Source organism: Alligator mississippiensis, chromosome 2 (assembly GCF_030867095.1).
Source record: "Alligator mississippiensis isolate rAllMis1 chromosome 2, rAllMis1, whole genome shotgun sequence".
Taxonomy (NCBI): Eukaryota; Metazoa; Chordata; order Crocodylia; family Alligatoridae; genus Alligator; species Alligator mississippiensis.
The window spans coordinates 294,536,686-294,553,111 of NC_081825.1; the positions used below are offsets into that span (position 1 = coordinate 294,536,686).

Consider the following 16,426-nt stretch of genomic DNA (forward strand, 5'->3'; position numbering starts at 1 on the left):
GGACCAACTCCATTCAGAAAACTCTCAAAGAGAGGTTGCTTAAAAAAAAAATATTGTGCATATGAAATGGCACTGGTGCAAAGGCTTCAAAAGAAGGAACAGAAATTTCTGTGCATGATCTGAACTTGCCCTTTCAGCATTTCTCAAATCTCTTATAATTTCATAAATGGAAAAAAAATGCCAACATTGACACATTCAGAATCACTGAATACAAATGCTTTATCAGCAATCTGCAGACTAGGGTTGTTAATTTACATTTCAGAACAATGAAACTTTAACAAGTCAGTCACTCACTGGTTTGAAGTCTGACCATGGTAAGTCATGGTAGCAGCTTGTAATTAGGGCAGTCCTACTTATTGCTTTGAACTGCTTTCATCCTGCTGACAGCTCTTACCTTTTCAGAGTTTGTAAAAACATCAGACTTCAGCTCTCCATCCAGAAACTCATTAAAGTATTTCATCAGTTTCTGAGCCTCCACTGCCCGTTGCCGTGGCGTGTTTACCCCCTCCAGCTGGTCGCCAAGGTGACAGACCTTAGTTGCTACATAGCTGATGTGCTCATCTAGTTCCTGGAAATGTTGGAAGGCAACCTGGGAGAACAGACAAGGACATAAAACTCAAGTTTTCCATTTACTGTACTTTCAAAAAAAGAAAGGGAAATTAAACCACAGATTTGATGGCAAACAAATGAATGTGGGTGCCAAATTAATCATGCTCTATTCTCTACAAGTTAGAGAGCCATGACTGTGAAAGGTGTACTTCTTTCAGATAGTATTCCTAACTGGCCAAAGTTCAATGCACATTTCTGTAAAGCCATAAAGCCCTGCTGCTTCACGAATAGTAAATACTGAAGATTCAAGGCAACTGATGATAATCAGAATTGAAAAGAGTTCTCACAACTAATAAAACAGATTAATGGCCTAATGCTCAGTTGACAGTTCTATTGAAACCAGTGGAGTAATATTCATTTATATCAACTAGACCATCTTTTAGCATAGCTATTTATATATGGTATGAAGTCTGGTTTTGGATTTACCTTTGTATATTAGAGCCAACTTCTTGCTTGTAGAGGGATGAAAAGACATGATGCCGTATACTAAAACCCTATACATCCAGACTTTATATTTTTAATGCTTTAAATAGAAAATTTTAGGGTTCCACATTAAAACCCTAAAATTAAAAGCAAGTATATTTTGTAATTTTATTCTCCGATCACTCGCACCCACATTGACACCTGAAATCTGGATTTATGCAATTACTTTTAGAAAATTAAGAAAAAAAGACCTACATTTCTCCTCTTCCCACCAAAATTATTAATAGCCTCAAACTATATGGACCATGCCATTTATCACTTTGGAAAATGGCACATATAAAACCCTATACAGAACAGTGCGTTTTATAAACATCCTGATTAAAGCTGCTTGGAACATTTGACAAAAAATGTGTGTGGAAACACACATTTCAAAGCCTAACCGTTTGCTTAGGTTTCTATTTTGTAGGCTCTTGAGAACCAGAGAGAAAACAAGAAGCCCCAAAAATCAAAAAAACTCACATTTTCAATCCCAAAGTTGCTATTTCAGCACAAAATGCATTTCACAAAAACATCTGAATGGTTCTCCTTTCATTCTAACATGGAATGTGAAGTAATAAAAGTTACTGTGGAAGAGGACTGTCATCTACTGGAAAGGTCTCATACCAATAAAGGACGACACAGCTCTTGTAAGCACCATCAGGTAGGTTAACTTTGTACATAAAACAACTCTGATACAGCTTTTTCCTTTACAGGTAAGAGCTGATCATTTATCAACACACAGTACCGATCTGTGAACTCAGCACTGATGACTGCCGGGGTCCTGAACAAATCAAAACCAAAGTCTGTACACTGGCAAGTTCCTTAGCTACAAAAGATGATGCCACAAAAAAAAATCATGTGTTCTGTCTCCACCTCCTAGCAAGGTCTGACTGAACCACTAAGTTGAACTAATAAGAAAGTAGCTAATAAAATAGTCACAACTCCTATTTTGTGCATTTCACAGCAGCTCAACAGCATTTCAATTCTAGCGTGTTGATAAAACTGTGCTCAAAACACTGGATGTTTCTGGACAGTTTATCCATAACTTCATTATTTCAAAGGGTACATTATCCATAGAAAAATGTGGATTCCAACAAATTCATATACTAATGGGTGGAAAGAGAAATAATGTCTTTATGTATGATGGGACATTTTTCAGTAACTTTTATAATTTGAGATTTACTATCCACCTTCCTTCTTACCTGATTGCTTTTCTGCAGCTCTTGTACTTTCTTGGCAAACTCCTTAGCTTCTTTCTGGCATTGCTGTTCTAGCTTCTCCACCCTTCTTTGAATCCTTTCATCCATAACCTGTAGTTCTTGGATATGGTTTACAAATTCTTCTAATAATCTGATTTAAAAGATGATACGATGAATAATTTTCATACTAAAACCTGCTTTACCTTAAGGTAACAGCAACTTATAAGAGAGAGATCCTTAGACACAGGACTTAAAAAATCTATTCTCCTGCTGGAAACATGAAGCTTTCCCTGGTTAGTGATCAACATAATATATCAAACTCTATAGCATTTCAACTTTGTTAAAAATGCATACGCTTGTACAAACCTTGTAATACTGTATATCATGGGCCTGCTGAAATGACCACTTGGAAAAAACTCATATACCCAATAGGACAAGAAACTGTTTATAGCAGGGATTTGCATATCTGTGCCAAAATTCACAACATAAGCGAGGTCTAAGCCCCCTAGTCAGATATATATATATATATTATATTAATCTGACTAGGAGGCTTAGACCTTGCTTACGTTGTGAATATTGTATATCTACAGCTGCTAAAATTATAAAAACCTAAGTCTGTCTGTCTGTCCAGAACGCTTTGTTCACGCTCTGATTGGCTGACGGAAACAGCTGGGCTGCTCCAAGCGTGGGGGAGTGCCGCCATGATTCTGAAGCCGCACCAAGGACCGGACAGGGGATGGGGGAGCCGGACAGAGGCTCCCCCACGCCGCTCCCTGCAAGAGGCAGAACAGCGGCAGCATGGGCCACCAGGTGGCGGCACTCCATCTCAGCCCCTCCCCCCCATTCTTGATGGGCAACTGGCTAGTATGCACGCGCACGCGCACACACACACACAACTATGTTCCTTCTCTTTAATGACTAAATCTACTGTGTATTATACCATATTTCACTGTTACATTTTAAATTAAACTTCCTATTTTAAAGGATTTTTTTTTTCAAAAGACACCTTACGATCTCTCTCATCTTGCTTTTGTTAAAACTTATTTCCCTTTCTGGATTTGCCTTGCTTGATTGTTTTCCATTTCTAGAAGAAGGCATGCTGATTTTCTCCTGCATGGCCTTTTGTCTCATTTCAACTTTTCCTCCACACCCGTATATCATTTCCCCCTACAGTGTGTACTTTAAATCTTTCCTTGGATTTGGTCTATCCTTTCTTCTTCCACTTGCCTCTCAAAACCCTCTCTCAACTACTCTATTTTCCCCCTTCTCAGCTATCCCACCCATCTCTTCAGCCAATATACTTCCAAGAACCCAGTCTCTGTTATACCAGGCAGATAAAATTGTTACTAGAATAGCCATATGACTAACCCAGCTAAATCAATATATATGAAAGTTCAGGGGATCTCACATCCACAGGCAATGTTAAAGTAGCAGAGGGAACTGGGATTCCTTCCAGGGTACTGTTTCTAGACCAGGAGTGGGCAAAGTCTGGCCCATGGGCCGGATCCAGCCAGCAGTGGACTCCATTTCCCAGCAGCTCCTGCCTGCATGGCTGAGGCCAGTCTTCATGGAGACCCCAGCGCTGTGATAGCACAAGGCTGGAGTTGTCATGGAGACTGGCCCCAGCTGCACTGGCAGGGCACATGGTAGAGCAGGGCAAGGGGCTGCTCTGGAGCCACTGGGATCTTGCGGGGGGTAGCTCGGGCCAGGACAGAGTTGTGATCTGCCACCTGCACGCTCCAGGCAGGGTCATGCAGGCAGCAGGTTGTGGCTCTGCCCCAGCTCCTTGCAGCAGTGACAGCATGGTCCCAAGCTGCAGCAGAGCCATGATCCACTACCTGCACACCCCTGCCCAGAGCATGCATGTAGAAAATCACAGCTCTGCCCTGACCCCGGACCAAACTGCCCCCACCACGAGATCGCAGTGGCTCCAGAGCAGCCCCCTGCCCTGCCAGCATGGCTGGGGCCAGTCTCCATGGCACAGCGCAGCAGCTGCGGTCTCCATGGAAAACAGCCCCAGCCCTGTGGGCAGGGGCTGCTGGGAAATGGAGGCCAGCTGCCACCTGGATCCACCATTTTGCCCACCCCTATTCCAGACTGTATTTAGAGATCCAGTTTTTCAGCCTTTAACTATCAAGTACCCATTATAACTGAAACCCTTCCAACTGGCCTAAGCTGCTAGAAGGAATGAGGACTCTCCCTGGTCCTCCTTTCCAAGCCAGTCTCTAACCACCAGGAAGAGACAGTCCCTGCCTCTGTTGATGCTTAGAGGTAGTCTAAGAAGCAACTGAATTAAATAAACTTTTTTTGTCAGCCTCACAAATACCCACAGGGTTTTGAAAGTCAGCACCTTTACTGCTGCTAGGACTGAACTGCTTTCACTTTGCTAAAGCTTAGCAAAGCCATAAAAAGGCAGCAATGAAGCCATCTCTCTGCAAGCTACACAAGTTTAAACATTACTTGCATATCAAAGCCATCTTTGCAATATTAAGACATAAAAAAAGTTTCCTGCTTGTCATGCATGCAGTAGCACTCATTCACCAGACTGTAAATTTCCAGTGACATAATGACAAGTTTCAAACAACAATTCAGGAAGGTTTGAATGGCTTCCATTCATTTCAGTGGGCCACTTCAATCTAGAAATCAAACAAGTGCGATAATGGTCTTTATTTTAACAAAAAATATCAAGCTAATGTTTACTAATTGATACAAGATAATATAGTCATATAGTCAGGCAGATTGGAGTGAAACATACAGCTGATTTCCGGGGTTTCCAGGATGAAGAAGAAAAACAATACCTTTTCTCCCAAACTTAAATTTACAACCATTACTGTTCTAAACAGGGAGGGAAAAATGAAATGCATCCATTCTCCATCAGAATGGCCTTTGCTATAAAAGAAAACTACCACCACAGTACCAAATGCTGCACTCAAAAATACCCTGATAAATATGGAAGTGCATCAGGGAATACAAAGAAAAAGCAATACATTAAAATACATGACAGAGTAAATTAAACTGAATTTAATATCAGCATACTGTAGTGACTGTACTGGACTGGAATGAGGAGTGGCAATGAGAAAGATAGACATAGGGGAGGGAATGCAGTATAATTCTGTAGTTGCTCAAATTTAATTCACACCTAATACTCACACAGGACATAAAGCCTTGCCCACTACTTAAAGCAGGGGCAGGCAAAGTCTGGCCCATGAGCTGGATCAGGCCTGTGGCGGACTCCATTTCCCAGCAGCCCCTGGGAAGTGTCCGGTTTCCATGAAGATCAGCCCCAGCAGTGCTGGCAGGGCATGCAGCAGGGTAGGGAGCTGCTCCGGAGCTGGGATCTTGCTGTGACGGCAGTGTGGTCCACAGCCAGGGCAAAGCTGCAATCCACTGTTTGCACATCCTGGGCAGGGGCACCCAGGCAGCAGATCACAGCTCTGCCCCAGTTCCAGGCCACACTGTCACCACTGCAAGATCCCAGCCCCACAGCAGCTCCTCGCCCTGCTGCATGCCCTGCCACTGCTGCTGGAACCAGTCTCCATGGAAACACTGGCCCTGCGCTGTCACGGTGCCACTGCTACGGGGGCTCCAGGGAAACCAACAGCAGAGATGTGGACAGGGGTTGCTGGGAAATAGAGTCTGGCTACTGACAAGATCTGCCATTTTGACCACCTCTGACCTAGAGGCTGGCATGAAAAGATGAATTCCAAGCAAATTCCAGGGATAGCACCTTGTTACAAACCTCAGAACGATATGCTTTTAGAATGGCTGAAGATGCCTCTGGTGTTGCTCTCCTTGTTACAGGAGTGTTCTTGTTAATGACAAGTCTATTGACTTACACATCTACCTCTGAAGAGTAAAAGCTTGTCTACAAATTAAGTTATACAGGAATAATTCTATGTGTGGATACTCTGATTCCAGAATAAGTGTATTTTAAACTCACGTCCTACCTTAGTATATATTTAAAGTTAGTTTAGATAAGCTCCAAGGTTAGTCATCCAGCTACTAGAGAAACCAGAGATGACAAGAAACTGCAGAGGATCCAGAGGCAAGTGGCAAAAGTGATAAAGAGTTAGAAAGCAAGCTATACAAGGAAGGGTTGAGAGAACCACGTATGCTTAGTCTGAACAATAGTGTGTGTGTGTGGGGGGGGGGAGAGAATGGGGCAGGGGGTTGCCCCACCAAAATACTGCCACAAAGAAAAAAGGAAAAATATCAGATCCCCTTGGTCACAGAGAGCAGGGCAATGGGTTTAAACTGCACCAAAACAGAGCTAAGTTAAACCTCAGGGAACATCCCCAACCATGAGAATGGTGTATCAATGGAACAAGCTGCCCAGGGAAGCTACGGAATCTCCTTCATCGGAGGTTTTCATAAGAGGCTAGACACATATTTGTCTGGGATGGTTTAGCAATAATGCATCCCTCATTTGTGCAGGGCACTGGATCAGATCACCCTTGGGGTCCCTTCCAACCCTAAGACTATATTATTCTGGTGTCTAACAAAAAAAGGAAGAACGCACCTTCTCCCTCCCCCACAAATTGCACACATCTGAAGGATGCAAATATGCGGTAATTTTATGGCTCCAAGAACAGCAGCATTTCTAAGATGCAAATCAGAAAGACCAACCCCAACACAATTTCTTTTTGAAATATTAGAAATTAGATTGCTTAAGACAACACAGCCATCCTCATGTTGATCAATGTGACAAGTGTATTTTGCAAGAGGTTCTGGGATAGCACAAGAGTCATTCAACCTATCAAAGCTCAGATGTATTCAACAAGCAATTATCATGCCTCGGTCTAACTTTACAGGCTACAATACTGCTGCCACACTAATACGTTCACGCTTCTTCCACGGAAAATGTGATATAAAATCTTTACCAAAACTATCAATACATAGCAAAAATGGCTGGGCTAGTTAGGCAACATCACGCCTTGAACCAACATTTCACCTTCATCAATCAATAATGGTATCAAGGCCATAGGTAGGGGTGCACTGATAGAGTTTTTGGACCGATATTGATGGACGATTTTTAACGACCCATATTGGCTGATACCAAGCCGATTGCTGATACGTGGCCCAGCAGCATGGAGAACAGCGTCCAGCTGGTAAGTCTGCTGCGGGGGAAGGGGTGAGGGGGCAGATCAAGGCCCCCCATGGTGAGGGAGAGAGTGAGGCTGGCACTGAGGCTAGGGCAAGCACTGCACAGCTGGGGCGGGGCATAGGACAGAGCTGTGGCTCATCCAGGAGATGCGGGGGGAGGGGGAGGGGGATGGGAGGCGCAACAGGGCAAGCCACTACCAGCTGGGGCTAGGGGCACCACCACACCCTTCCTGGGGGAGGCAGCAACGGTGCTGGGAGCAGTGCTATGGCAAATTTTGGGGTGGCTATAGCCCCCCCTGTAGCTCTGCTCTCAGCACTGTCACTGCCTGCCCTGAGCGCAGCCTGGCCTCCCCACCACAAAAAGCCCTGTGCTGGCCCTGGCCCTGGCCCCGGCCCCAGCCCCCAGCAGCAGGCTGCTCTCGCCCTGCACACAGATGCAGGGGGCACATGGCCCCCATGCCCTCCTGGGGTGCGTGCAGCAGCAGCAGAAATCACCCCCCTCCTTCCCCATGCCCTCTGGACGAGCCACCCCAGCCCCACTCCCTCATTGCAGGGGCCTCTTTCTGCCCCCCCCACCATGCCCCTTCCCCCCCAACAGACTTACCAGCCAGACGCTGCTCTGCAAGCTGCCAGGCTGTCCGCGCGCACGCACACCACAGTTAATGGAACCATTATTGGCCACATCAGCCAAAAAAAGACGATTGCTGATAATGTCAATTTTTCTTTTATCGGTGCCAATACAATATGGACTGATGTACTGGTGCACCTCTAGCAATAAGCTAAGAAATTTTTATTCAAAAAGCTCAAAAGAAAAAATGACCCCACTAGTACCTCCCTCCCCACCCTTTATACACTGCTAAACTTAAAAAAAAAAAAAAAAAAAAAGAGGGTTCTGAAGTTCACTAAAGACCTGGCTTGTGGTCATATACTAGCAGTTCTCCCAGTTTCTGACCTCCTTAAATAAACAGTGATACTACATGTAGCCTTTTTGTTAAACATGGAAAAGCTTTTTAACAATTTCCAGTTATACTAACCCACCTATTATACGCATTTGTATTTTACCTTTTGGGATCGAAAGCTTCTACTCCACCTCTGGAACCTCCTCCAGGAGTTCTCCATGCCAGGCGTTCTATGTACTCATCTGCCACAAAAGGCTCCTAGCCACAGAATAAAGATTCTTTACAGCAGGCAATTTATTTAGTTGCTGTTTACACATTGTTATGAAAGCACTGTGTAAGATGATAAAGACCAAGTATAATCTTGACAATAACCCCGTCACCTTTCATGTTTATACATTAAGCTATAAGTCAGCCATCCTAAGAACAGTACAGCAAACCACTAGCTCAGACTGTTGAACTATGGTCTGCAGATTACCAAAATCTTGTTGATGGTAAGTAAAGAGACTGACTCTTGTCCTTTTTTCCAGAAGAGAGGAAAAAAAGAAAGCAAAAGGATGGTAAAAATAAAACGAAGCAAAGAAGACTGGGAAAGCATGTGGGCATTCCTTCCTGCAGGAGAAATTTTCCCACCAGCAAGTTCTTCCACACTAAACGGGGAAGATCTTGCTCTTGAATCAGGCGTGTTTCCTGCAGGAGAAATTTAACAAATGCTTGTAACACTCACAGTTTCTACTGGGAGAGAAAGGGATTCTCCTGGTAGAAACCAAACACCTACACATGGCCAGAGACTACAGTGACCTCTGTCATAAAAGGAAAAGACACAGCACAAAGACAGCTACCAATACAAAATTTACTAATGTCATGTTCCCACATAACTGCCATACCTGCCAGAGATGTTAAGCAACCATGAATAGGAGGAAAGGGTGTCTCTCCACCCAGCAATGTTTTTCTTATGATGGAGACCTCATTGTGAAATCAAGAACCCTGGCTTGCATTTTTTTACATTACCAGCAAAACAAAACAAAATGTAGAAAAAATATTATTAGTTTGTTTGATGACTCCATTAGTTATTATTTCCTCTTCACTGCTACTAACAGTCAATAGCCTCTTGAAACTCAAGAGCACAATTTTACCCTTTAAGGACACGTGGATAATCCATTCCCTCACTTGATATACTGTATTGTTCTACTGCCAAGAGATTTAAAGTCACTAAAATTAAGTCAGAAGTAAAAAGAAAGAAAAAGTCTAATTTAAACATTTGATACCTTCAGCTAGAAAAGCCTGCTTTTCATCTGCTAGTTCACAAGAAATAAAATGGTTCCTGTGGTTCACGCTATCAAAGCTATTCTGGCACCAGCGCAAAACTTCAAATGGCAAAACCCAGAACTCTGGCCGCTACACTGTTCCATAAGACCCATCAATGAAATGGTAAAGAAGATGGTATCTAAACATATATTTTAATATACTGTCAAATATACTTTACATATTGAATTGTCATCTGACAGACAATAAAAAGATGTTCCCTTGTACTACAAGGTAAATGTCTAACCTTTCCAATTTTGTGTAAAGCAAGTTTGAATTGAAGTGAGAACCTGGATTCTTTCCCAGAACTTAGCAGGTTATTTCCACCATACAGTTTTTACCCTAATAAAATGGTCTCTAACAACTCAAATTTAGTTTAAGTTAAGCAAAAGCAAGGAAACTAAACTGTTCCATATCTCCAAATTTCTCTGATTTTTCACAGAACGTGGCAATGAGATGTACTAGCAAATCATCCAGTGTACTTTCCTTCCTAATAGTTTTTTTTCCATTGCAAACATGAGTGCTCTGTCCAATCTAATTATAAAATTCCAACTAGTAACTAGAATTTTACATCCCTAAGACAACTCCTTCAAAAATTAATCTTACTGTCAAAGCTCACCCTAATATGCAAACTAACTTTCCTCTTACATTCATCCAATGGGTTGTAAATTGTAATATTACATTTTCATACTAAATATTTGTATAGATTTTTCCATTTTAAACATAGCGAGTTTTCTTCGTTGTTCTTTAAATTAAAACCTCCAACATCTAGCCATGCTTGTTGCTCTTCTCTACACTTATTTTTTTCATTCGTTTAAAGGAAAATGAGAGAACTTAAGTGCGCTAGGCACTTCTAAAATAAATAACAAGCCATGGTCTTTTGCCTAAATAGCTTACAGTTCAGTTACCACTACCTCTTAAAGGTATGTGGCATCCAGAATGGGGTACGGTATTCAAGATGAGTCATACCAGTCAAAGAAAATGTTACAAACTCCACTACAATTTGACCTGCTTCAAATGTTATGTCTGTGTGCACCTAGAACTATTCCCTCTTTTCATTTTAGTATAATGACTTTGCAATGCGACTTTCAGGCAGCATATGCAAAGCAATGAGGTGGCAACAGAGACAGTTTATTTAATTCATCCTACCACTTTCGTGTGTCCCTCAGCATTAATGATTCCCTTCACAAGTTTATTAGCTTATAATATTTAGTGTCCGAAAAAAATAAGGATTTAAAAAAAGTTAGAATAACGTGAATAGAGGTGTGTTCATGGAGCTGTTCACATCAAAAGTGTATACTACTCGTTAAGCACTGACTAACTCGGCAGTGCACAAAAGAAGCAGCTCCTTTCCGAATAAATCTTAAAGTCTAAACAAGACAGACAAATCATTTTAAAGGGTTTTTTCCAGCCATATGGCTGGATGCTACTTTGTTAAAACAAGCTTTTTGTACAGAATGTGTGTGGCCTGACACATGAGCACAAAATGTAAATGCTACAGTTTCACTGCAGCATACCTGGGCTTCAGTACATCTGTCCTGCCAAGAGTATTTCAGTGTATAATAAACATCAGTATAGAGCACTGGTGCTCAGCCTTTTGAGTACACAGGCCAAGGGCACAGCCCACAGCCGGTCAGCGACTAGATAAGCACTGCATGCCAGGATCAGATTCTGGAGCCAGGCACCATCCTCTCCCAACCCTCTGCACTGGGACTGGGCCTTGGCATTGGGAGGGCCTGACACCACCTCCTCCTACTGGGACTGGTCCCCAGGAGCCCCGGCACCGCCCCCTCCCTCACCTGCGTGCCAGAACTGGGCCCTGGGACGACCCCTTCCCACTAGGATTGGGTCCTGGGGGACCTAGCACCACCCCCATCTTGCCAGGATTGAGCCCTTCTCCCAACTCTCCACAGGCGGACTGGTCCCTGGGGCCCAGCATCACCCCTGCCTGACTCTGCATGCTGGTATTGGTCAGTCCACAGGTCCAAGGGCTCTCAACAGGTCTGGACATTTGGAAGCAAGCCCCACCCCACCATCACCAAATTTCTGGACCCATAGGGAGCCCCATGGGCCAGGTGACACAATGCCCCAGGCCACATCTGGCCCATGGGCCAGGGGCTGAGCCACCCTGGTATAGAGCATATGATTCATGCCCACAAACACTATCAAATGACTTCAGGTTCATTATTGCACATGGAAGGCTGTTTTCACAAGTAATATTTTAAACGGTATCACCCTAAAAATCTAATCAGATTTTCCCAAGTCAGTTAAAAGAGCAACAATGTACTAGACCAGTCCTTGAATCTCCTTGACAATTTCTGTAGTATTACAACTACATTTCCCTCTCCTTGGTTCTTTGTGAAAGAAACACGTGGGGAAAATCGATTATGTGCAAAATATTGACCAACACAAAGTAACAAGCATTTTCTTTCACTCTTCCAGTTCTAGCATTCTTACTGTAGCTCCTAAAATTGCTACATCGTTATTTTACTGTACTGACAATGCAAACCTAAACCACAGACCACAAATCTGTACATTCAACTGCAAATGTTTAACCTTATGTACTATATTACAATAATTTATTTGCAATCTTTCCCCATTTAACAGACTTAAACATTTGTATTTAAATTTACCTTACAATACTGCAAACACTGCTGAAAATAAGTTATTGGAAAAGTAATTTTTAAACACCTAATCTCCTTTAGTGTTTTTAAATAAGCTCTAATGGTTGATTTTTGCACACCTTTGAACTTCCCTCCCTCCAAAAGGAGAGGAATAAACTTGACCCTATCTATTCAATCATAACCACATTTTAACGAGATACTGCTGAAGCAGGTAATATTGTCGTTGGGTCTGGCTCATCATGTAAATGGCTAAACTGAAGCAATTCGCATTAAAACCTTCTTGAGTACAACCAATGCTGAAATCTGTTTTCTGACAATGAATGGAACCTGTAAGACATACCTGGTGTATCAATTTCTATGTCATCCTGCCCAACACAATGCACATAATCAAACAGAAAACAGGTGTTAAAATGTAGCTCCCCCCTCAAACCTAGCAACAAATCATCTTCCTCCACCTACATTCACCACAACAGTTTTTTTCTTGCCAAGCCTCAAGTCTTTCCTGGATTTTCTCCACCAACCATTTATGTCATAAATTCCAATATAACTTTTTTGCCTTCATGAACAAAAAAGACAGAGAGAGATTGTATATTAACAAGTGTTTCGATCCTGGGATGTAGTCTAAAGGCCTCAACTCCACTACAAATTTCCAACTACTTCCCCATAGGGTCATGTAGCTCCAGATCGGTAGCTATCTGGGAGACAGTGATCGACCTCCAGATCGGTAGCTATCTGGGAGACAGTGATCACCTTATAATAGAATTCAACATAAGACGGCGAGTGGGTAAGGTAACTAGTAGGGTGAAAGTGCTAGACTTTAGGAAAGCTGATCTCAATGCACTCAGGCGATTAGTCAAGGAAGCACTGCAGAGTAGGAGTTTTGATGGGATGGGTGCCCAAGAAGGGTGGCTGTGCCTAAAGGAAACGATCCTTTGGGCACAAAGCAAGACGATCCCCGAGCGAGGCAAAAGAGGGAAAGGGGCCAGGAGGCTTCCATGGCTGACCAGAGAAATCCAGGGCAGCCTAAGGGCCAAAAGGGGAGCACATAAAAAGTGGAAACAGGGTGAGATCACTAAAGATGAGTATACCTCCTCTGCTCGTGCTTGTAGGGAGGCAGTTAGGCGGGCCAAAGCTACCATGGAGCTGAGGATGGCAACCCAAGTAAAGGACAACAAGAAATTGTTTTTTAGATATATTGGGACTAAAAGGAAGGCCCAGGGAGGAATAGGACCCCTGCTAAATGGGCAGAAACAATTGGTGACAGATAGGGGGGACAAGGCTGAACTCCTCAACGAGTTCTTTGCCTCAGTGTTCCTAAGCGAGGGGCACGACAAGTCTCTCACTGGGATTGTAGAGAGGCAGCAGCAAGGCGCCAGACTTCCATGTGTAGACCCTGAGGTGGTGCAGAGTCACTTGGAAGAACTGGATGCCTTTAAGTCGGCAGGCCCAGATGGGCTCCATCCGAGGGTGCTGAAGGCACTGGCCGACGTCATTGCAGAGCCACTGGCGGGAATATTCGAATGCTCGTGGCGCACGGGCCAAGTCCCGGAGGACTGGAAAAGGGCTAACGTGGTCCCCATTTTCAAAAAGGGGAGGAAGGAGGACCCGGGCAACTATAGGCCAGTCAGTCTCACCTCCATCCTTGGTAAAGTATTTGAAAAAATTATCAAGGCTCACATTTGTGAGAGCCCAGCAGGACAAATTATGCTGAGGGGAAACCAGCATGGGTTTGTGGCAGGCAGATCGTGCCTGACCAATCTAGTCTCTTTCTATGACCAGGTTACGAAACGCCTGGACACAGGAGGAGGGGTGGATGTCGTATATTTAGACTTCAGGAAGGCCTTCGATACGGTATCCCACCCCATACTGGTGAACAAGTTAAGAGGCTGTGATGTGGATGACTGCACAGTCCGGTGGGTGGCGAATTGGCTAGAGGGTCGCACCCAAAGAGTCGTGGTAGATAGGTCGGTCTCGACCTGGAAGGGTGTGGGCAGTGGGGTCCCGCAGGGTTCGGTCCTTGGACCGATACTCTTTAATGTCTTCATCAGCGACTTGGACGTGGGAGTCAAATGTACTCTGTCCAAGTTTGCAGATGACACAAAGCTATGGGGAGAAGTGGACACACCGGAGGGCAGGGAACAGCTGCAGGCAGACCTGGATAGGTTGGACAAGTGGGCAGAAAACAACAGAATGCAGTTCAACAAGGAGAAATGCAAAGTGCTGCACCTAGGAAGGAAAAATGTCCAGCACACCTACAGCCTAGGGAATGACCTGCTGGGTGGCACAGAGGTGGAAAGGGATCTTGGAGTCCTAGTGGACTCCCAGATGAACATGAGCCGGCAGTGTGACGAAGCCATCAGAAAAGCCAATGGCACTTTATCGTGCATCAGCAGATGCATGACAAATAGGTCCAGGGAGGTGATACTTCCCCTCTATAGGGCGTTGGTCAGACCGCAGTTGGAGTACTGCGTGCAATTCTGGGCGCCGCACTTCAAGAAGGATGCGGATAACCTGGAGAGGGTCCAGCGAAGGGCAACTCGTATGGTCAAGGGCCTGCAGACCAAGCCCTACGAGGAGAGACTAGAGAAACTGGACCTTTTCAGCCTCCGCAAGAGAAGGTTGAGAGACGACCTTGTGGCTGCCTATAAGTTCATCACGGGGGCACAGAAGGGAAGTGGTGAGGATTTATTCACCAAGGCGCCCCCGGGGGTTACAAGAAACAATGGCCACAAGCTAGTAGAGAGCAGATTTAGACTGGACATAAGGAAGAACTTCTTCACAGTTCGAGTGGCCAAGGTCTGGAACGGGCTCCCAAGGGAGGTGGTGCTCTCCCCTACCCTGGGGGTCTTCAAGAGGAGGTTAGACGAGTATCTAGCTGGGGTCATCTAGACCCAGCACTCTTTCCTGCTTATGCAGGGGGTCGGACTTGATGATCTATTGAGGTCCCTTCCGACCCTAACATCTATGAATCTATGAATCTATGTAACAACCAACTGCATCTTGTAGTGTAGAAAACACCTGTGGTGCCGTGTAGAAAACGTGAGACTGACCTGTTTTATTCTTACTCAAAGCATTAAGATAATTCCTAAGTTAGTGGCCAAACCACCCTACAAAATAGATCCTTACCGTCACCAGACTGCAGGACAACCATTTACTCCAGGCACAACTATGGACTATGAGGGGAGCCAAAATATGGCTCTTTAACAGCTATAACATGAAAGCAGTTACAGAGCTGTTTTTAATACTGCATTTTTTTTTAGTCTCACAGGCAAAAAAACCTATGTTAGTATTAAACCTATGTTATAAAACCAATGTTATAACATGGACGCAAAACAATAAGGATTTACAAATATATTTAAACTAAATAATACAGGTAGGACCTTGGAGTCAAATAACAGATTGACTATTTCTGTGGTCTACCAGTGAGTACGGCAATGTGTGCATCTGCTGATGTTAGTTCATGTCCATGCAATAGCGAAGTAAGGTGCACTACAGACTATTTCTTTATTGGTTCAATGGTTACAGCAGTAGTGAAAACTGGACACCTAGGTTTGATTTCCTGCTCTGCTACAGACTTACTGTATTACCCTGAGCACGTCACTAAGCTTTTCTATGCACTGGTTTTGTATCTATTAAAATGGGGATAATGATACTTCCCTATGGCAGAGTGGCACTGTGAAGATAACCAAATTAAAGATCATGAGGTGCTCAGCCAGTATGGTTAGGAGACCTGTAGGTGTCCCTTAAAGAAACATGTGAAAAAATAGAATATTAGCATTGTAGCAGCCTCCATAGAGTCCAGTCTGCATCAGACCTCTTTTGCTGTGCTATACCATTTCACTGAATCATAATAAAGGAGGGTGGGAGAAGGGACCTCCAAAAGTCAAATGCAACCCCCTGCCTGAGGCAGGATCACCCCTATCCAAGTCTTGCCATCCAAATCCCTGTCTAACCTGTTCCTAAAACTAAAATCAACCCTGCTGCACAACTACAAAGCACACTGCCCAAAAAACACCCGCACCTGCCACAGGCAAAGCAGGAGGACAAGGCCATCAGTGTCCCGGCACCACGAGGGTTGTTAAGGTGCACTCAAGAGGCGGCACATCCCTGCTGAGGAAGGCAAAACCCTCCAGTCTGTACCAATCTGATCCTTCCTGGGCTCAACCCCTTCACCGCCTCCTCTGCTGCATGACTCCCCATGCCTTTTTGTTTATCCACTCTCCATCCA

The 16,426-nt window shown here is 44.1% G+C and overlaps 1 protein-coding gene across 1 annotated transcript in view; it reads right to left on the reverse strand.

Moving 5' to 3' along the window:
* Nucleotides 1-16,426, reverse strand: part of EXOC5 (exocyst complex component 5) — a 42,464-nt gene that overhangs the window by 24,622 nt on the left and 1,416 nt on the right. The window contains exons 2-4 of the mRNA XM_014598816.3: nt 8,436-8,530; nt 2,274-2,421; nt 395-589 (exon numbers count right to left, since the gene is read on the reverse strand). Of these exons, the coding sequence (XP_014454302.1) occupies nt 395-589; nt 2,274-2,421; nt 8,436-8,530 (438 nt within the window). The remainder of the gene's footprint in view (nt 1-394; nt 590-2,273; nt 2,422-8,435; nt 8,531-16,426) is intronic.